General features: G+C 35.2%; 1 protein-coding gene across 13 annotated transcripts in view; it reads left to right on the top strand.

Moving 5' to 3' along the window:
• Tbc1d5 (TBC1 domain family member 5) overlaps positions 1-21,508 on the top strand; it is a 476,492-nt gene that overhangs the window by 366,553 nt on the left and 88,431 nt on the right. For 11 of the 13 annotated variants that reach the window (XM_070018657.1, XM_070018661.1, XM_070018651.1 and 8 more), the window contains 3 exons: positions 2,045-2,187; positions 14,648-14,754; positions 14,885-14,929. In XM_070018657.1, coding sequence (XP_069874758.1) covers positions 2,045-2,187; positions 14,648-14,754; positions 14,885-14,929 — 295 coding nt within the window. The remainder of the gene's footprint in view (positions 1-2,044; positions 2,188-14,647; positions 14,755-14,884; positions 14,930-21,508) is intronic. The other 2 variants (XM_070018665.1, XM_070018662.1) reach the window with 1 other exon arrangement.

Raw genomic sequence — 21,508 nt, 5'->3', positions numbered from 1 at the left:
CACTATGTTGAAAATAAATTATACAACTATTGGATGGGAATGGGAGGAAAAAACTGGGAGATAGCAAGGGAAGGAGTGACACTGTTTAAAAAGAAATGTACTCATTATCGGACTTATGTAACTAAAAAAAACCTTTGTACATCACCTTTATAATAACAATATATAGATATATTATATATTTAAAGTATGTAGATAGTTTGACCCAAAAACAATAAGAACTCTTTTATTTTATTCAGTGCAAATTAGAATTTGCATTTAGTCTTCCTGCCAGTGCTTCAGTGAAGACTGCTGCATGCAGGTTTGTTTTGGTTGGGTCATTTTGAAACTAAATTCATACAACCTCCATCAGCAGAAATGTTGCAGGAGAAGTTTGAGCAGTAACTGAACATTTTGTCATAGAAATAATAGGTTTATAAATGATTTTTTTAAAAAATAAGCTATTTTCTTTATTTGCTCTTGAAGCATTATCTATAATGAAACTAATACTATTATTGTCCCTATGAAAATAAAAGAAATTTGAGCTATAAGGGAGGCTGGAAAGATAGTATTGTGTATTAACCTTCATTTGTTTTTCATCGACGGAATTTTCTTACAGTGATGTGAGTCAAATGACTGAGTACCCAAGTTCTAAATGTGTAGTCATTGAGGAATGCAAATATCTGTGTCAATTAAAAGGCCTCTGCAATGCTACACAAAATGATTAACTCTTGTGCTTGTTTGTTTTGCCCATCCCCAGTTCTTCTAACACTTACTGCAAGACCAGTTAATACTTTGCAATTAAGGAAAGCAACTTGTCGATAGTTTTTTTTTTCTTTCGGAGTAGTAAATATTAACATGTAGATGCAATCTAATTATTTCTATTGATTAATTTGATAATATAAATAAAAATGTTAAGTATTTGATAACATTATTGCTAATAAACTATGATACATATGTGTGGCTTATCACAGCTGTAGCTCCTTTTTTGTAAAGAACATAGTATTTGATACATATTTTTGCCCTACCTTAGCCCCACTAATACACTTGGTTTCAATTGTACAAAAAAACTAGTATCTCTTAACTAGTTCTAAAATAATTTCTTCTACCCTTTATTAGTTGTACTAGAAATTTAGAGTTTTTTATTCTAAGTTTGCCATGTGTTAGAATCACACAGAATTCTTTCTTGAATTCCTAGAGAATAGTCATGGAAGAAAATTGTAACCGTTATATAAAAGTAGGAATAAATGGTTTAAAACATACCAAATATAATTGCTCTTATTTTCCTATAAGTGCTAGATATAAACTTCTTATTATGATTTATTGAAAGTTTAAAATATCACTACTGTGTTCCACAATTACATGTAAGCATTATTTAGTATTATTATCCTGTCCCATGGCCATAGAAATCAGCATAAAAAACAATGCTCAGAACATTGTTTTGCTAATCTGATATAGCTATCTACACTTGACAGAGAAATATGTGCAGTAGTGCTGACTTTTTCTTGTATTAATTTTTAACTGAAAATTTTAAATAAAAATAAAGGATGAGAATGAGTTTGATTATATTAATTTGCCATTAAAATTTTTTTAATCTAAAATAATAGCAACAAAACAATCAGTACAGATCATGAAAATTTCAAAATTATACTTTTAATTTATAATCTTACATAATGGTACTAGATCAACTACACATCCATTTTCTCTTTTCCTTTTGAGAATTTGTCACTTCTATAAAATATGAAAATTTTAATTCTATTAATCCTGAAATTCTTTTGTCTTTTTGAGCATAATGTGTTTTATGCACATAAAAATAATGTTTAACAATTGTAGCCTAGTATGGAATTCTAAAGTTAATTTAAAAGCTGAAAACATAGATTTTTACTTCATTACATTTTTAATACATAGTGTTTATTTAAAACTCAAATTTTATTGTAATATATTTTGTGTATATATTTTCTCATTCTGCCCAATTGTTATTTTTTCATATTAACATGAGAAAAATGATCACTCTTGGTGTAATTCTCAAAAGACCTATTTCCTGAATTTTTGTTTTGTTGCTCTGCAGACGGTGGGTGCGGCTGCTGTTTGGCCGAGAATTCCCTCTGCAGGATCTTCTGGTGGTCTGGGATGCCTTGTTTGCAGATGGCCTTAGCCTAAGTTTAGTGGACTACATCTTCATAGCCATGTTACTCTACATCCGAGATGCTTGTGAGTATTAATGACCTTGCCTTCATTTGACTAGGTGATCCTGACTTTTCAAAATGTTTTGCTTTTTAAATACACTATTTTATTACCTGATCTGTATACATTTACCTTTTTATCATAAAAACTATGTAAAAATCAAAGAAAAACATTAAACATCTTTTCTGTTAGTGAGCCATATACATACTAGGATATATGATTTTATCCTGAAAGAATTGGAATATTCTTTAGAACCATTTTCCTAAACACTTTACCCCTGCTTTAATCTCCTCATTACACACATTTGTGAAGTGCATATATAAAAGCTAGTATTTCAGATATGTTTAGAGCTCCACCTTCTGACATACAGTGTGTATCCAGAGATACTTATGGGGAGATTTTTTTTTATAGTATCAATACATTGCCAATAAAAAGAAATAAATCTGGAGTCTTTGACTACTTTCCAGTAAAATTTTAACAAAATGTATTTCCAAATGTATAGTGTCCCATGGTAGAAGTGCTCCATCTCTTCAGGTTCCTCCATGAGTGCATATCATAGCTAAAAAGCCAGTGCCTGCAAATGCTCTGCAGTCCTCAGCATGAAGAAAACATCCGTGCATGTTTTAAATTTAAAGATACCCTGAGTTTTTTTTTTTTCCTTCTCAAAAAAATAAGCACAGTTCACAGAACAAGATTTGTCAGCCACGGTATAATTAGAAAAGATTATACAAATTGCTTGATTGAATTAGGAAATATAAAACTATTGTATAGTAGGACTTTGTAAAGCAAAACAACATATAATCTGGAGTTATTCTTAATCATGACTGTTAAATCTGCCTTTTGATTTGTTCATGAAGTACCAAATGTTCTTTTGATATGTCTGGTAACATTAATATGCCTTAAATTTTTATGTATTTGTAATTCCTTCCAAATTATTTAGAAATTTTATTTTGTTTTTTGCTTTTCTTCTCCTGTGTTTGGGTTTTAACGAAGTGAAAGTTCCTTCTTTTGGAGCCAGACCTAATCACATAAGAGCATAGAAAACGTAAGAAGACATCCTTGGATAATAGAGAGGAATGTTTGGGTAGATGTGATAAATGCTGGATAGTAAATACTAATCTCCCTTTTAAAGTTGTATGTTTGCTAAAATTTTAAGTAATAAGTTTATTTTTAAATTTTTTCCAAGTTAAACAACTATTGAAATATATTCAGATTTTCTGTAATCTTAGACAATTAACAATTTGCTCTTTTCATAACTTTGGCACATCATTCACATATATTTAATTTAATCATCCTGTCTCTTATACTAAGATCTACTCTTAATTTCATAAAACATGGCAAATTTTTGGCAGCTGAAGCCCCTACACATTTTTAATCTTTCTACTGATGATTTTATAAAACATGGGCACATGTGGGAAAGTGCAATAGTAATGAAGCTGTTCATTCATTTCAAAATTTAGCCTAACTTATTTTAATTTTGTTGGTTAAAACTGTAACAGTGGATGATATATCATAAAGTGAGAGGGCATATTTGTTATGTATTTAAGATTACCTCTGTCCTAAAGAAGCATGCCAGCCAGTAGGGAAGACTAACATAAACACCTGTAAATGATGCTGCGATTGAGAGGACAGGTAGCATAAAAATTGAAGGAGAAGCACTGAGCTCCCTCTGGGCAATCTGTGAGAGAAGAGAGAAAATAATGGCTATGCATTCCATGCAGAAGGAATAACATAACCAGAGCCCTGGAAGTGAGAGGCTGTTTAATGGGATGTGGGCATGTGTTTTTACAAGTGATTTTGTAGCAGTAGAGTACAAAGAGAGTGAGTGAGATCATTAGGCTGAAGAAGTGAACAGGAGAAATCAGGATAAACACTTTTAACTTGTAAGCAACAGAGTTATTGAAATAGTCAGTGAAGAAGTATTTGAAATTATTCTAGCAGCAGTGTGTAAAATGAACTTGAAGAAGAAAAGACTAGAGCAAGGAGATCAGACAAGGTTGATATGACAGTAGTCCAGCAGGAAACAGTAGGTTAGACAAATCATCCATGCTTAACTCAGTGTGACTTTTGACTAAATATAAAGGGGAAAATGGAAAATCTAAATCAATCACCTACTTGGAGGCTTGAGTGTCTGAGTCATTGGTTAGGAAATATAAAGATAGCAGGTTTTAGTAGTATTTTGGCAATTCTGAGTCTAAAATACATATGTGAAATAATAACCCAAAGACTTAGAAAATAAAGCTCAAGATCAGTGTCAGTGCTGTAGATTGAATTTTGCAAGTAATCAGCATGTATTTGTTAGCTAAAAGGTGCCACATTATCCTATTTTGTTTGCAACAGTAGTAATTATTTTATTTTCTATTATCAAAGGTATTCCTGTTAATATCAATGAATTATACAGACAACATACTTTATGAATACATTAAAAGGAGAATGTGGGCAAAGGGGAAACTCTACATTTAACATCAGCATTTAAGAGTCATAAATGAGCAGTAGCTTGGACTGTAACCTCAAAGAACTGTATAGTCTGTACCCTGGAGGAAGAATAGGTACAATAGTAGATGGCTAGAAAATGCCACTCAAACTTGTTACTGTGGAGTGATAGTTATTAGATACCTTTGCTGGAATGGACTCAGTGAAGTGATAGTGAAGAAGCAAACAGGATAGAGGTGAACAGTGATTGGACAATTAAGCAGTATAATAGCTTTTTTCTTTATCTTTCTGTTGTGTTTTTTAACATGCATTTTCAGCTGAAAAGGTGGCCTAGAAAACAACATAATGGCTTGTATATAGTAGTCTTCTAAGAAAGACAAAATAATAGGAAAGAAGAGATGTAGTTTTTTGAAGGCTATTCAGGGGCAAAGAGAGTTGAAGCTCTGTCTTTAGAGTAAGTCCTAGGGCACATTGGAGGCAGGAGGCACTGATGGAAAGGCTCTAAGCTCATTTAAATTCTACTGCAACAGTAAGTACTAGTTTTTCCTCTTGTTCCCATGGCTGAAGTCTATGAAGAGAAATTGTCTTGTTGGTTGAAGTTTCAACTTGGCTATTTTCTGTCTTTCATAGACATTTCACCCTCCGTATCTCCAGTGAGATACAGGATTTTATTCTTGGTCTTCCTTCTGTCTGCCAGCATCTAGAATAGGGCCCAATGCATAATAAATCTTCAAAAAAATGAATGAAATAATTGAGGAAACAAGGCCCAGAGCTGATAGAAGAGAATGAGAAGGGTGTGGTCACTAGACCACTTCATAGGTAGAAAAAACAGAAAATGAAGGAATTCTTTGTTTGTAAAAGGAAAAAGAAAAGTTACTGGCTGTGAATGAGGCAAAACAAGTGTGGAGGAGTGACTGGGAGACATGATAAACACCGTGACAGGAACTCATGTGGCTAACTAAGATTCTGCAGAGATAAGTAATGTGTAGTAGCAGTGTTCTCAAGTTTGTGGTTCCCCAAGCTGTGCTCAGAAGTCCAGGCAAGATTAAAAGAAGGCAGTTGGTGGTTTTAACCTAGCCATACCCTTAAATGGATTAGAACTAAAGAGAGAAAAGACAATAGGTGTTGTTAAGTACATTTTAAGACAGTAGTCTAGGATGGGTCAAGAGGAAAACAAGATCAAGAAACTGGGGAGAGATCAAAATATCAATGGATTTGGATGTAGGGCAGAAGAGAGATGAAAACATAAAACATTGTGGTCTCACAACAGGCCACAAAAAGTTCCAGATGTGGACAGCATGCTTGATATAGTGAAGAGATATAGTCACTTAGAAGATCAAGGGATTGTAAGAATGAATTTTGTTTCTCTGTTGTTCATTCACCAGGACTCAAGGTAGGAAAGAAGGTATAGAAAGAATTATAAAGAGCTAGACACAGAAACCAAACAAATGCAGAAGAGTGGCTAAGAAAACATCTTTTATTCCATCAATATTATTCAGATAGCCAGCCATTCAGCCACTATTTGGAATTCTGTTTGCCAGCCATTGAGGAACATAGATGACAGTAATTAATAGGCCTAATTAATGCACTACATGAACTTTAAGGGATGAGATGTGTTATGAGGAAAGCGGGGACGCAGTGGTTTGGAAGGGGAAGCAAAAGTAGTATGAGTTGAGGAGGCAATGATGTTGATCCTCATCTAGAGATTGAGACTGAGAAAAAGAGAACACAGGGAGAGTTCACAGGAGGGCAGGATTGATGAGGTGAATTTACACTGTAGGCCATAGTCAAGAACCAGGGGGAAGATGGGCAATTTACTAGACTCAGCATTCTAAATAGTGTCAAGTTTTCATTCCTCACTGGTAAATTCTGAACCATGATGTGCTTTGAGGCATCCAGAATAATAGTATTCAGCTATGCTCAGTAGTTTTAGGTTCATTCATCAAAAATTCTTAACCACGTCCCACTATTCAAGGCTCTGGGTATTGTTTGTTGGTAGCTCAGAAAATGTTTCAAGAGTGAAGGAGCCTTCCTTTAACACAGTGCTGTACTGAAGGGGATCAAGCCAACTGGAGCAGTCAAAGTTCATAAGATGCTTATCTCCAATTAACCACCAAAAAGCCAAAACAGAGGTAGAATGCCAGTCTTGACCAAAGAAAGCTCAGGACAGTGCCCAAACCCTAAGTTTAAGCCCCAGTATAGACACACATACATACACAGTATGACATAAGTGACAAGTGTGAACTGTTTGGTGGTGGGAATCAAGGGAAAGGAGAAGATTAAGGGAGGGGTAGGCAACATATATTTTTAATTTTTTTTGTAATTCACAGCATGCCACTTTCAATTTGAAATTATTCTCTTTCCTAAAAATGAATTTAGAAGTTCCACATTCTTTACAGAATCTTCTAGAGAAACAGGATTTGGCAGACATTATAAGTGTTCCAGATGAGTGTGACAGTTGTACTGATTTATGGTGCTTTGAGAGCACCCAGGGACCAGAGAAGAACAAAATAAAAGCAAGGGAAAGTCTTCTCTCCCTGGAGAGTATGACCATCTATACTTAGCTTTCTCTGGAGACTGAAGAGAGCCAAAGTTTGGTTTTATTCATTATTTAATCTCTGTTCTCCCCAGCATCACCCCCATTGTTTGAAATCTCATGCTGTCTATTGCCATTTCCTTTCTTTTTTTTCTTTTTTCTTTTCTTTTTTCCTGGTGGTTGTGGGGTTTGAACTCAGGGTCTAGGTACTTTCCCTGAGCTTTTTCACTCAAAGATAGCACACTACCATTGGGAGTCACAGTGCTACTTCTGTTTTTCTGGTGGTTAATTGGACATAACAGCCTCACAGACTTTCCTACCCAGGCTGGCTTATAACTGTGATCTTCAGACCTCAGCCTCCTGAGTAGCTAGGTGTGAGCCATCAACACCCAACTATATTGTATACTAGCAAAGTCATAATAATCGAAGCCTTTAAATAGTTGAAGCATTGCTGTTGTTGATTGCTTTTTTCTGAGCAAGGGGCATTTTTTTAAATGTTTGGCATGACAAGCACCTTGCAAGACACTTACACATTGGCATTGCTTTCAGTGTGGTATAACAAATTTCAAGAGCGTCTCATAGTTTTCTTTGCTTATTATTCTAATCTTATATTTAATCCATGATTATTTGTTCTAGATGCCTAATTCTTATATAAATATAAGCATTTACATTTGTTCCTGAATATTTACTATACCCGGCCCTCTGGTCTGAGGAATTTTTTTAGTGTCTATTTGAGGCTTTTCTATCATGGTTGGTGTTTAGAAAACATGTTCATGACCTGACTTGACTTGTGTCATAGATACACTTGTGGTGCTCTCTTCTAAGCATGCAGAAAAGTATGTGATACACCAAGGTGAAGAACAAGGCTTCCAGTTCCACAGTCCTAGATTTGGCCCTTCACAAGCCCTGTGGCTTGGCTTTATTGCTTATCCTAGCAGTGAGTTGTGATCAATAGCACTTACTTACAGGGGATTAGGAAATGTCCAGGATATTTACAAAATATGTGGCAAATTTCCATATATTTGTTCCTTTAAGAATCATTTCTCCATATGAAATTAAATTACTTAGAAAAAAAGTTTTTATACGATTACAACCATAGGTATAGTTAACTGTGAGTTAAATAGAAGTTACCCATTTATACTGCTTTAAACTTCCTCAAAAAAAAAAAACCCACAATCTCTGCTTATCTTTACTGATTTCACTCTCTACTGGGAAAACTATAAACCTGCTCCCTCAGACCTTTTCAAGAATAGTTGTGGACATTTAAAGGTAGACAGAGGTGTCTGCCCTGCTTGATGTGGAGATATCACTACTCATCAAAGAGAAATTAGGCAAGAAAACAGAATCTGTTACCTAGCAGCTGTACAACCTTTGTATAGCCTTATAAATGGAATAAACACTATTGTCTTTTCAACCAAGATTGAACAGCAGAGAGCCAGACTTTTCAAAACTAGTTTGTTTAAGAATAGCAAGGGGAAGGTAGGTACCAGTGGCTCATACCTATATTCCTAGCTACTAGGGAGGCCCTAGTGTGTGAGACCCTTTTTCAACCTACAGCTGGCTACAGTCATGTACATCTGACCTCCAAGCCATGTAGAAGGCTAATATTGGGAAGATTGTGATGTCAGCCCATCCCAGGTTAAAAAAAAAAAAGTCTGCAAGACTCCATCTTTACAGAAGGGAAGCTAGGTGGAATATCTTGTGCCTATGATCCCAGCAACTGAAGAAAGTTAAAGTAAATAGATAATGTCTCAGGTGTGAACCTAGCCAGAAAATGAGACCTTATATAAATAACCAGTGAGAAACAGGTCTAGTAGCCTGGTTCAAGTGAGAGAAGCCAACTTAGGAAGCACAAGGCCCAGTAACACACCTCCCCCACCCCACAAAAATGTCAAGGAACTGAAGCTTTGGATAGGTAAGCTACAATAAACCATAGGCCTGTAATATGCCACTAGGACAAGAGGAAGTTTTTAAAGGCAAAAAAGAGAAGTCTACATAGCTGTTTTAGAACAAAACCTGTTTACTACAAAGACTTGTTAGAGGTGATAACCTTTCTTCTTTGTTGGTACTGCTGTTGCTCAGAGAGCAAAATGGTTTGACTGGAAGTTTCTGGCTGGGGAATTCTTTTATGCCAGTTCCTGTTATAGGCATATATGCCCAAGTCCCTGCCTTCTTTGCCTCCCTGCTCCATTTTGGTAGAGTTTGACATAAGTGACTCCATTTTAGTACAGACAACTTTCACAGTCTCTGTTTTACAAATGAGAAAGAGAAAGTGTCAGTGAAAGTAAGCAGCTTGCCTACATTCACACATAAGTATGTGACTAGGCCAACATTCTTATCTAAAGCTTGTAATTCCAAATCCATTATGATTTCCTAGGTGCCGCTCACTTTTGCTTTTACCTTCAGTAACCTTTCTCCCCACCCCACCCCCACCCCCACCCCCCGCATGTCACACTATCTGCTATCCTAGAATTAGCACTAGAGAAGAACCTTCCAGGTTATCCAAGAAAAATCCACTATAAAAAAAAACCAAACATAAATGCTTAGATCTGTCAGATACCTATTACCTTATTTAAAACGAACTAGCTTTTATAATCTTCCTATCTACTCTAAATTGGGTATAGATGCTCCAAGAAGGATTTAATACTTAACTTATGTAAATGAAAATTAAAGATCTCTATGAGAAGAGTAAGAGGAAGCACGGAAATGGTGGACAAAGGTTAAACTAATTCAGCAGTGATATTCAGTAGACACTATGTTGAAAATGAACTATCCAATTTGTACAGGGAGGGGGTCGAGAGGGTAAAAACTGGGAGAAAATTAGGGAAGAGGTGACACTGTTGAAAAAGAAATGTACTCATTACCTGACTTATATAACTGTAACTCCTCTGTACGTCACCTTTACAATAATTTTTTTTAAAAAACAAGATTCTCTAAAAATGCTTAACTTGCTATTAAATCACTGTTGATGGTACCTACCAGAGCCCTTAGATGTCTGGCGTTTAGTAGATGCTCAAGACATGTGTATCTCATGCTCTGATTAAGTAGATGAATGGGTTTTATTTAAAGTTAGCTCCTTCATTTGTCTTATAAGAATATTAATACATTATTTTGCTTCTTTTATATATTTATAGTTTTTTTGATAGTTTCAGAAGTTTTGTGAAATTACAATAAAATAGGATTGTTGTTCTGGTGCTTCAAGTAATACCAGGCTGTTTTATGAAGTTGTTATACCCATGTTCCAAGCTAAATCTACTGCATAAGAGTATTAATACAAATAGACTTTACAGATGATATTTACATCCATTATGTCTTTTTTATGTCATTTTGTTTTAAAGACAGTATCTTTTCAAAGCTTTGTGTTACATAGAGAACAGATCCTAAAACTAGACTTCTGAATTTCAAATCCTACCACAACAAAAAATCTCTTGGTGATTTCAGCTAGTGACATATTAAGGTCAAGTATTACTTTTTTAAAACAAACAGTGATAATAATTCTGTCTTTATAAGATTGTCATAGAAAATCAACATGATGAGGTAAAGTTCTTAGCTGGGGCCTTCTCCAGAAATCTAGTAATTCATTCTCATCTAATGGAATAATATAGCTGCTTGAAGCTGTACATCTGATCTTTTGCACTTTCATTGTTTTTCAGATCAAGCACTGTGTTCATTGCTATGTCTACTCTTAGAATAAGGCCTGCCATGAAATAGGTACTCAATAATTACTAAATTGAGAGAAGCAGGCTTTTTTTAAGATTAGAAGGTTGCTTTCAAAAAAACACAAAAAACTAAATTTAAGTTCATAGGAGTTATCCATGCATGTCTGGAACATCTGTAAGTCAGTCATGAATTATATTATTCTAGGCAACTTTATCAAAGGTTCCAAATGGGTCCTGGACTCAAACCTATGTCTTTAAATACTGAGGCCAGAACCCTTTCCACAAAACTCTACTACTTCTCTAAAAAAATATACTGGAATTCTTTCTTGGCTAGTTACTAGTATATACTAATCATCATATCATTTGGCAAAGTACTTTTTGAGGTATAAGATCAATTGATTAAGTTTTATTTACATATTAATTTTCAAGAAAACTGAATATGAAAATTTTTTCAAGGTTTTAGCCTAGTTTTGTTGGATTCTAAACTCAGTATTCTCTACTAGCTGGGGCTACATTATCTCTGGATGAGAAAGAGTAATTTACAAAGGAACTTGGAAATTATCTTGTTCAATATTTCCCAGTTTATGTGCTCCAGAATATCAGTTCCTCAGATCTGAAGAGGAAGAGGCCAAAATATGTGGAGGAGGTTGGTTTAAATGAAAATTACATAGGTGTTTCTATTGCAGGATTTCTCAGAGCATTGAACATTCTAAAGTGCATACAAATCTCCAAGAGAAGCTGTAGTGTTGTCAACACCATCCAAATTACCCAGGGAAGTGGTTCATTTTTATGCAAGCTATCCAAGAAATCACCAAAGTTTTATCAAATAACTTGGCAAAGTACTCTTTGGCATACCTTGGAGTCCTTAGTTTGAACTATTAAAATAATATGAAGACAAGATAATTTCCAAAATATACCCCACCCTTACTCCTACTCTGCTTGCCTGACTCCATTGGAGAAGCTCATTAATCACTGAGAAGGAAGTAAAGATCTACCACTCTCCTTGGGGACCAAGCAGGCCAGAGGCCTTCTGTTCCTGTAGGATGCCATCATGTCTCTTCAGAATCTGGGTACCTTATCTACATATCCTTACATACACCAGAGCCAGGGTGGACTCCATCTCTGGTCCCATCCCTGAAACTCTTCTTTCTCTTGAGAAAGTAAAATCAACAATTGTCGGGGGCAAAGATTCCTTTTGAATTCTGTTGAAGTTGGATGAAAGGTTTCTTCAAAATAGATTTCCAGGATGCCCGAACCCACAATCACCACAGAATGTCAGGGCAAAAGTGATCTTGGTAGCCGGTTCCTGGTGGATCACACTTATAATCCTAGCTACTCAGAAGGCTGAAATCTGAATATTGAGATTCAAAGCCAGCCAGGGCAGTAAAGTCCATGAGACTCTTATCTCGTTGTGACTCAAGTAGAACATTAGCCTTGAGCAACAACAACAACAAAAAATTCAGGGACAATGCCTAGGCGAGAGAGAGAGAGACAGAGACAGAGACAGAGAGAAAGAAAGAAAGAAAGAAAGAAAGAAAGAAAGAAAGAAAGAAAGAAAGAAAGAAAGAAAGAAAGAAAGAAAGAAAGAAAGAAATGGAAGGAAGGAGGGAGGTAAGGAAAGAAAAAAAGGAAGGAAGAAAGGAAAGAAAAAAGAAAGAAAGAAAGAAAGGAAGGAAGAAAGAAAGAAAGAAAGAAAGAAAGGAAGGAAGGAAGGAAAAGGAAGGGAAAAGAAGGGAAGATCTTGATGACCCTCTGGTACATACCATGTTGTTTAGGTAAGTGAAGTAGCTGTGGAAGACGACTTGCTGCCAGTCTCTTGGTCAGAGGTTGAGTACAATGTATCTGCTTTACTCACTAATCACCATTTGCATTCAATGTGACAATTATGCCATTTGAGGTGAAAAGTCAACATGTAGTGTGGGCTTGGACTCCATCTTTGGGAGACAGTGAAGGAGGAGGGGTACTTATATCCCGTGCCCTGCTGCTAAGAGGACTTCAAAGTAGAAACATGAATCTGCCTGTTCAGGTTCCAGAGGTGTGTATAGGTCCTTCTCTCTGGCTGCTACCTCTACATCACAGTGTACTCTTGTATGGGTCACTCCCCCTCTCTGGGCCTGTTTCCTTATCTTCAAAAAGAATGTTGGGTTTGAGGTGTTTCCTTCAGCTTACCAGCATCATAGCTTAAGCACACATTGCACTGTAGAGTATCTGTTGTTTCTCCCTTGTTATTCCAGAGCTGATCAGAAACTTTGGCTCACTGCTTGCCTGTGCAGAGTCTGAGCCTGGGGTTCATGCCTTGTGTAGTCCAGGAGTTTTGTCTCGTATTCTCAAGCCCCCCTGGGATCCCAGATGGGGATTCTGAATATGAAAACATTTTAATCACTGTATCCTAGTTTTATGGATCTCTTAGAAAAAGGACAAAAGGTAGCTGAATATGAATATGGAAACATGAACCAATAAGAGTCTGAACAGATATAGAAAAAGTAGGATAAGAGAGTGTTTTACAAATGAAAGCATATGAATGATTACAAGTTGTCAGATCAGCAACGGAAAATGAAGGTGATACAGTAATCCCTTACGTCGATTATAATTATTCATTTTGCCCAGTCCTGTCTCCTTTCCCCATAGTGCTCATAGAAAGGGACAGGTGGGGAGCTACCAAAATGGCCTTTCCAACAACAGGAAAAAATTATAAAAATTGGTGGTATTTCTTCTTATTGTTGTTGTTGTGAGATTGGGACTTCAAAGCAGTAGCTGATGCTTTCGTTCATTGTCTAGCAGTCTATCAACTGAGCCACATCTCCATCCCCAAATCACTGGTAATTCTTATTACAAATAGTTGTTTTTTTGTGTGTTGTTTCAATTAAATCATGTCTGTTTTACTATGGAACTTTCTCAAGTCATTGATCAATAAAATAGATTCAGTCATACATACAGAAGTTGTAGCTGTAAAGTTCCTATACAATTGGTACTGTGGAAGGAGGCAGTAATCATGGCTTACAAAACAAGTCTTACTAATGGACCCCTTTGTGACAGCAGTGTCAAACAGAGTGCCTGGAAATAAAGACATTTACACTGCCTGGCCTGAAAAGATGTTTAATAAATTTACCTATAATTAGGTTGATTTGAAAAAAATTAAATGACAGTCTATGGAACACAAATTTTTATCTCTGAAGATTTTGACCCTTTTTCTCTAAGAAAAAAAATTATGTTTCTGTCTATTCTTTCTCTAAATTTCTTATTGTAGAAAAATAATTGTAGGAAATTATATTTCATTTAATTTTGAATTATGTACTATTTATATACTTAAAAGAGTAAATGGGAAGTGGTGCTGTAGCTCAAGTGATAGAGCACTAGCCTTGAGCTGAAGAGCTGAAGGACAGTGCTCAGGCCCAGAGTTCAAGCCCCACAACGGACAAAAAAAAAAAAAAAAAAAGTAAATGTAACGTGTAAATTTGAAACTTAATAATCAAGGTAAATATTATTTTATGAGAATTTTTCACTGGCTCTTTCCCATTCATAGGTTTTTATTATTACTTTCTAAGACATAAAACTGAAGACAACCATATAAATGGTGGTAATATGCATGCATCTAAAAATTTATTTATATTGCAAACATACACACATAACTGTATCCGAAGTTCTTCTTCTGACATTCCCTCAGGAAAGTGCTATTAGATTGTAGTTAACAATGCAATATGCTACTTCCAAGGCCATTTGGTAAAGATCCTTCTCCTCACTTACGTTTATCAAATCAGTGAATTATTGGTTTTCTTTGCTGCTGTCATATCTTTTACATTCCCAATGAAAAATACCTTAAACAGTGTTATATCTGAATTATTTTCCCCTTTTATTTTAGTGATTTCTAGTAACTACCAGACCTGCCTGGGCCTTCTAATGCATTACCCACTCATCGGGGATGTTCACTCACTGATTCTTAAAGCTCTATTCCTTAGAGATCCAAAGGTAAGCTTTTTCAGTGGAATATGAATTTTTTTTAAGAAACATCTCTGTATGCATTGTAAGAATTTCTAATGTAGAATTTGCCTAATGACAGATAAGTTGCCTAATGGTAGAATTTTGTCAAACTTTGTAGGCCAAAACCCACCATACTTCATTGGCCAGCAACTTAGCAAGCCAAGTAAGTATTCATTGTTATGAGAAAATAAAACGCACATCTTGTTGTTGCTCAACAAGGTGTTTTGTCTGCCTGCCTTCAACATGACTTAAGGAAATAGTTGAGTAACTACCTCTTCTTTTGGATAAACTTCATTATCATTGATTCCTCTCACAGGAGATGACTTAGTCAAATGGAGTTCCTGGGCCCTGTGAAAATCAAGAAAGTAGGTCTGCACAAAGGACTAGGTCTATTATAATACAATGAAATACTAAATTACTTCATATTATGAATATGTAGTTTTTATTTTGAAGACTAAATAAATAAATAAGTAAAATAAAGATTTAATGAAGATTTAAACAGATTTTAACACTTATTCCTTTATTTGAGTGTAAAAGGATTTATCAAAATTTTCTTTACACTTCACAGAAAAAGTGTTTTTTTACAACTAATGTTATATTTCTTGAAAATAAGAACATTTAATGATTTTTAAAGATCTGTGAATCCTTGCTACTTTTGAGCCAAACAAAAACATTGGATGGAGTATAAGAGAGAAAGCTTTAGATACATGTACCAGAATGCCAGACTTTGGATGGTAATCCCAGCCTTTGGCTCTTTGGCAATCCTCCCAACAGTCATGTTGGCAGTTGTCAAACTGTGTCTGAGTCAGTCAGTCAGTCTGTCTTTGGATTACATTGCCAACGCTCTGTCTGATCAATTGGGCTTCCAAGTATAATATAAATTTTTATTCTAAAAGATTTTTGTCCTATCCTTGGTGGCTGACTTCAACCTTTGAATATATTCTGTATTTATTTTGACTTAAAAGAATTTTTCTTATTCCTACATCTGTTTTCTGTAGAAATGGGAACTTCTGTATCATTCCTACATGAAGTGATCTCATTAAGTATCAGAAATATAATCATTTCTCTGATTATAAGTAGCAACTTTTTCTAGTAAGAAATAGGAATATGACTATAAAAATTTAAAGTTCCACATTTATGTTTTTATATGCATATGCATGTGTTAGTTATGAGATTATAATACACTTTTTTTTCTTTGTCAGTCATGGGACTTGAATTAGGGGTCTAGGCATTGTCCCTAAGCTTTTTTACTCAAGGCTAGTGCTCTACCCCTTTGAACCACAGCACCACTTCCAGTGTTCTGGTGGTTAATTGGAAATAAGAGTCTCACAGACTTTCATGCCTGGGTTGGCTTTGAACCATGGTCCTCAGATCTCTGCTTCCTAAGTAGCTAGGATTACAGGTATGAACCACCAGAACCTGGCTTATAATGTACATTTTAACAACAACAAAAAAGTGATCACATATCTATAAAAGGGGACTGTGTTGCTGGTCATTGAGGTACAAGTTTTGATCCACAAACCTAGGGCACCTTCTGTCTGCTCAGAATTAAGAATTCTTGAGAATGGAAAAAATTACTAAAATAGTGATCTTAATTTCCTGTTTATTGTGACTTATTTGGTTTAACAGAAGAAGAAATGAGTATGAGACCACTATGGATCTTAGTAATTTTTTTCCCTAGCTTAAGATCTTCCCATGAATCATTTATCTAGTTTCTTTAAACCCAGTTCATCTTTGTTTATTAGTAGAATCTAAGTGCCCTTACATTTGATAGATTTTTATCTCAATAAAATAGTATCCATAATATGAGTATAATGAAACCAATTCTACAAGCATTAAAAATAGATTCTTGAAGCTTATGGGAAAAAATAGTCATGTGAGTATCTAAAAAAGGGAATTTCTCACCTTTTAAGCTAAGAATCTTACCAAGTAAAAACATAGTAATCGTTCAAAACTATTTTAAAACTCAAGAAATTGGACAAGATGAAGGAGGCATATTTACAGGGCTCATGAGAACAAGCTCATGGAATGGTGATCGCTATAGGAAAATGTAATTATACTTAATTATTTATAATAACTTCCTGTTCACATCACTTGGTAATTTTTTTCTTTTTTGTGTGTATATATGCACATTCATATACCAGTTGCACTTAGTAAATTTTAAGTGATACCAGTGTGTGGTGTTCTACAAAGGCCTGTGGTAGGAATTGTGATCATAGTTTTGAAGTGTGGCTGCCAACCATCCTCATTATTGGGAAGTCATGTTAATGAGCTTTGATCTTTTTTGTAACATGTGGAGATTAAATCAAATTGCTTCCGATGAAATACACAACCACAGCACATTTAAAGAGCTGACTTTTAATGAACTACAATAGTCTAATTCAGTGATCCAAAGGTACAAATGAGAAAAAGAGATAGAACAAGCCTACCTATATTATAGAAACACACAAGTACAGTTGTCAGTGTATTGACTACCATTAGTCATAAAAGATTGATATTGAGTGGAAATGGTAAGGAAAGTTGATTCTACTACCCCTACCCAAATCCTTAAAAAAAAAAGACATCTAATTTTCTAATAAATAAAAACAGTGAAATACTTGAAGTACTTGAATCATTCCTGGTTCAAAGTATGTGGACACACAAGTTTACTGAAGTAAACTATAAAGATGAGATTTGAGAATTCAAGTCCCATGACTGACACAAAAAAAAAAAAGTTAAAAAAAAGAAATGGATGATAATTGAAGGGCTCCCTCACCTTCCACAAGTTTTATAAGTCCTTGAGATGTACTCATGAAAAACATTGCAGGGGTTGCATAAGGACAAGTGTCACAAGGTGGAAATTTTAGCAAGAATTTGTATTTAGTATAACAGGAAAGTAGAGAAAAAGGGGGGAAAAGAGAAATACTTTTCTTCACCCTGTGTAGGAAAACAGTAGGTTAATATTCAAAATGGTGGAGTTGGTCATATCCACTCCTAATGTTTAGAAGATAATTCTGGGTAGGTAAATGGGTAATATTAACTGATCTTAAACATGAAAATATGATCACCTACTAAAAACACAGAGATGATGGGTGATTTTAGGACTTAACCTCTGCCAAGCATACTTTCTAGTACTCTTAGAGGTCTTTTTACCTGTTACAGTTTCCAGTGGTTTTTAACATCTCAAAGGAGAAGTCATATTTAGATAGCCCCTTTATGTCTCCTATTCTTTTAACTTAATATAACTACTATACCTAAAAATAGATATAGTAGAAAAGGAGTTAATTTTGTTCTTGTAGTTTTAAAATTTTATTTTCTTGTAAAGATCTGTACAGAGGGGTTACAGTTATATCAGTAAGGTAATGAGTACATTTCTTGTTGAGCATTGTTACCCTCTCCTTTGTTTTTCTCCTACTATCCCTTCCCTCCACACCTCTTATACTCCTTCTCTCCCAAAGTTGTGAATTTCATTTCCAACAGTGTCTTGTGAGTATCACTGTTGCAATGGGTCATCCTGTGTCCTTGTTTCAGCATTTTGTTATTCCCCATTCCCCTCCCCAAATTTGATAAGATGTAAGGTACCAAAATCAAATACAGTAACAACAGGGATATAACATAGGAGGAAGGACATACAAAAGAAACAAAAAAAAACACATAGTACATTAAAAACAACAACAAAGAAAAATGTATTGTGTCCATATCTTGGGGTTCATTTCACTTAGCATCATCTTATATGGTCATGTGTACATAGCTTTTGAGTTTTTCTGCTCATCTGATAAGATTACCTTAGACATATACTAATTATTGCAAATAAGGGAAACCATGGGGCCTATATTTCTTTGGGTCTGGCTTACTTCACTTAATGTGATTTTTCCCGTCTTTCCATTTCCTAACAAATGGGGTGATGTCATTCTTTCATCTACTGAGGGACATCTGGGTTGGTTCCATATATTAGCTATGGTGAATAATGCTGCGATAGACATAGTTGTGCTGGTAGCTTTAGTATGGCCTTGTTTATGATCACTGGAGATAAATGCCCAGAAGTGGGATTGCTGGATCATAGGGAATCTCTATGTGTATGTAGTCTTTTGAGGAACCTCCATATTGCTTTCCAGGAACAATAAAAGACCCCAAATAGCTAAAACAATCCTTGGCAGAAAGAATGGTGCTGGAGGAATATTAATACCAGACTTCAAACTCTACTGCACAGCCATACTAATCAGAACAGCTTGGTTCTGGCACAGGAACAGACCTGAGGACCAATGGAATAGAACTGAAGACCCAGAAATGAACCTGCAGACCTATCGCCACCTGGTCTTTGATAAGGGAGCCAAAAAAATAGAATGGAAGAAAAACAGCCTTCTCAGTAAATGGTGCTGGCAAAATTGGTTAAACACCTATAGAAAACTAAAGTTAGATACTTATATAGCACCCTGCACCAGAATCAACTCCAAATAGATCAAAGCCCTCTTGTAGTTTTTTACTTCCTGCTTTTAATGCCTGAAACACCATACTCTTAATTGCTTTATATGAAAGGTAGGCTTTACTGTAGAAAGACATCTCACCTGCACAGACTTTAAAGGGTCTACAAACTGTAATAATAGGATTATATTTAATAGTTTTCTAAACATTTTGAATTGCTAAACATGGCCCTCAGTGAAGTAAGGCAAAACATCTTTTCTCTTTTTCAGAGGAGACTTGTTAAGGTTCAAGGTCAAAAAGTTTCTAAGCTTCCAAGTTTATTTTTATTCATACTTTTCTGTCCTTCCTAGCATCTGTTCTATCTTTTCCCATGAAACCATTTCCAGGATCAGTTAGGCCCATTCCTCCACTTTGAGTTTGTACGCACAGCACCTTCTTTCAGTTATTTCTCCTTAAATTTGGATCCTGCTCATTGTTTTAAAATCACTTCACTATGTATTGCTTCAAATACTGTATCTTTTTCCAGTCTATCACGTGTACTAAGCTAAGTGAACTCCATTTATCTACCATTTTTGGAAGTGATTTCCACCATGGTAAATGGTGTATTTTTTTTTAGCTGTCATTTTAATGAAGATGGTGAACTAGCCCTTACTGAATTTAGAGCATCTAGTTCCTTAATTTGCTTTGTGTCAGAATTATCTAGAAGTCTATTACCATCTTCAGACATTATGGAATAAATAATAAGAGTTAGGAAATAATCTGGTTAATATATTTCATTTATACCACCATAATTTTAGAACTGCAAAGGATTTGAACAGCCTAATCCAGGCTCCTCCTTTCACAGGTGAATTAATTGAATTAAGGTGAAGCTTTAGAGGTTCCTAAAGATTACATAAGAGCTGTAGTAGCTTCATTAGTTTTAAAGATACTGATCTTACTGTCTTTATATAAATTCTATTTATAATAAACATTTATTTGCATCTGTAATAAATGAAACTGCCACTTATATAAGTGACCCAAGGACAATTTTTAAATTTTTAGTGTACATTTTATGACAGGACTGGATGTCAAAAATCTGTTTGTAGGGGCTGGGAAGGTGGCTCAGTGGTAGAGCGCTTGCCTTGCAAGCCTGAGGCCCTGGGTTTGATTCCTCAGCACCATATAAGCAAAAGAAAAAAGCCGGAAGTGGTGCTGTGGCTCAAGTGGTAGAGCGCTAGCCTTGAGCTGAAGAGCTGAGGGACAGCGCCCAGGCCCAGAGTTCAGGCCCCACAACCGGACCCAAAAAAAAAAAAAATCTGTTTGTAATACCATGAACCCTGAATACCATGGGCACAGATTGTATACTTAGCTCTTCAGACCCCAATCCTAGTTCCCATTTTCTTTTCTTCGTCATATTGGAACTACTGAGCAGATTTCCAAAAACCAATCCACTAAATGAAGTTAGAAGGAGGACAGTCTGAAAAATATGAAGTGATTAAAAAACATTGTTCTAGCTAGTTGTTCAAATTCAAAAAAATTTAAAACCCAATTAGAAACAAAAGTCATAGAAAATGTGAACATATTGTGTTCCTTAAATAACCAGATGTTCTCTCTTTCCTGAAGGCAGTAAGGGCTAGGAATAAAGGTTTAAAACTATTGTTTTAAGTTAACTGTGAATTTTGAAAATCTGTTTTTACCCTTTAGCAAATAAAATTCTAATACTGAAACATAAGCAAAGTAATTTTCACTTTTTGGTACTCTGTTATTTGTGTTCTGCATTGAAGATGTTAACCTTATCACAAAGACTTATTACAAATGAAATACAGTACATGGATTACCATTTTATATTATGCAGTAAGAATTTGACAACTACTGTTTATTTTAAAGCTTAGAATATTTGGCAGGGCTTGTGTGGGGGGTTGAGGGTAATGTCTGATTCATTTGCAAGCTACCATTGATGGGAGAAAATAGTTAGAATTGATACAATTTGAAAGTCATTATTTACATAGAAACGCACCGTATAAACATGCCTAATGTCCCTGTGTATGTCCAGTTCTGATCTGCCATTTATTTTAACTGCATTAAATTTTGCTTTCTTTAAATTATGAAAAATCAGAATTTGAAATTTGAGATTTTATGCAGGTAATTAAATATGCTCATTTAATTAAAAAATGAACCTAACTGCACTTGCAGCATTCTTATCATAGTCTAGTAGCTTGGGTAAAGTAAACTGTGTTGAACAGATTCAGATCTGCCACCAGCAGGTGACAGTGTTAGAAAAATGTCCCTTTCTTTCCCTAAGCAGCAGAGGACTTAAAAACTTCCCATCTCCCATACTGACTCTGTGAGGAAGATGCACAGC

This window comes from Dipodomys merriami, unplaced genomic scaffold (assembly GCF_024711535.1).
Source record: "Dipodomys merriami isolate MVZ:Mamm:240054 unplaced genomic scaffold, mDipMer1.0.p SCAF_13, whole genome shotgun sequence".
In the NCBI taxonomy this organism is placed as follows: Eukaryota; Metazoa; Chordata; class Mammalia; order Rodentia; family Heteromyidae; genus Dipodomys; species Dipodomys merriami.
The sequence above is the reverse complement of the archived record's forward strand: the minus strand, read 5'-3'. Positions and strand labels throughout refer to the sequence as shown.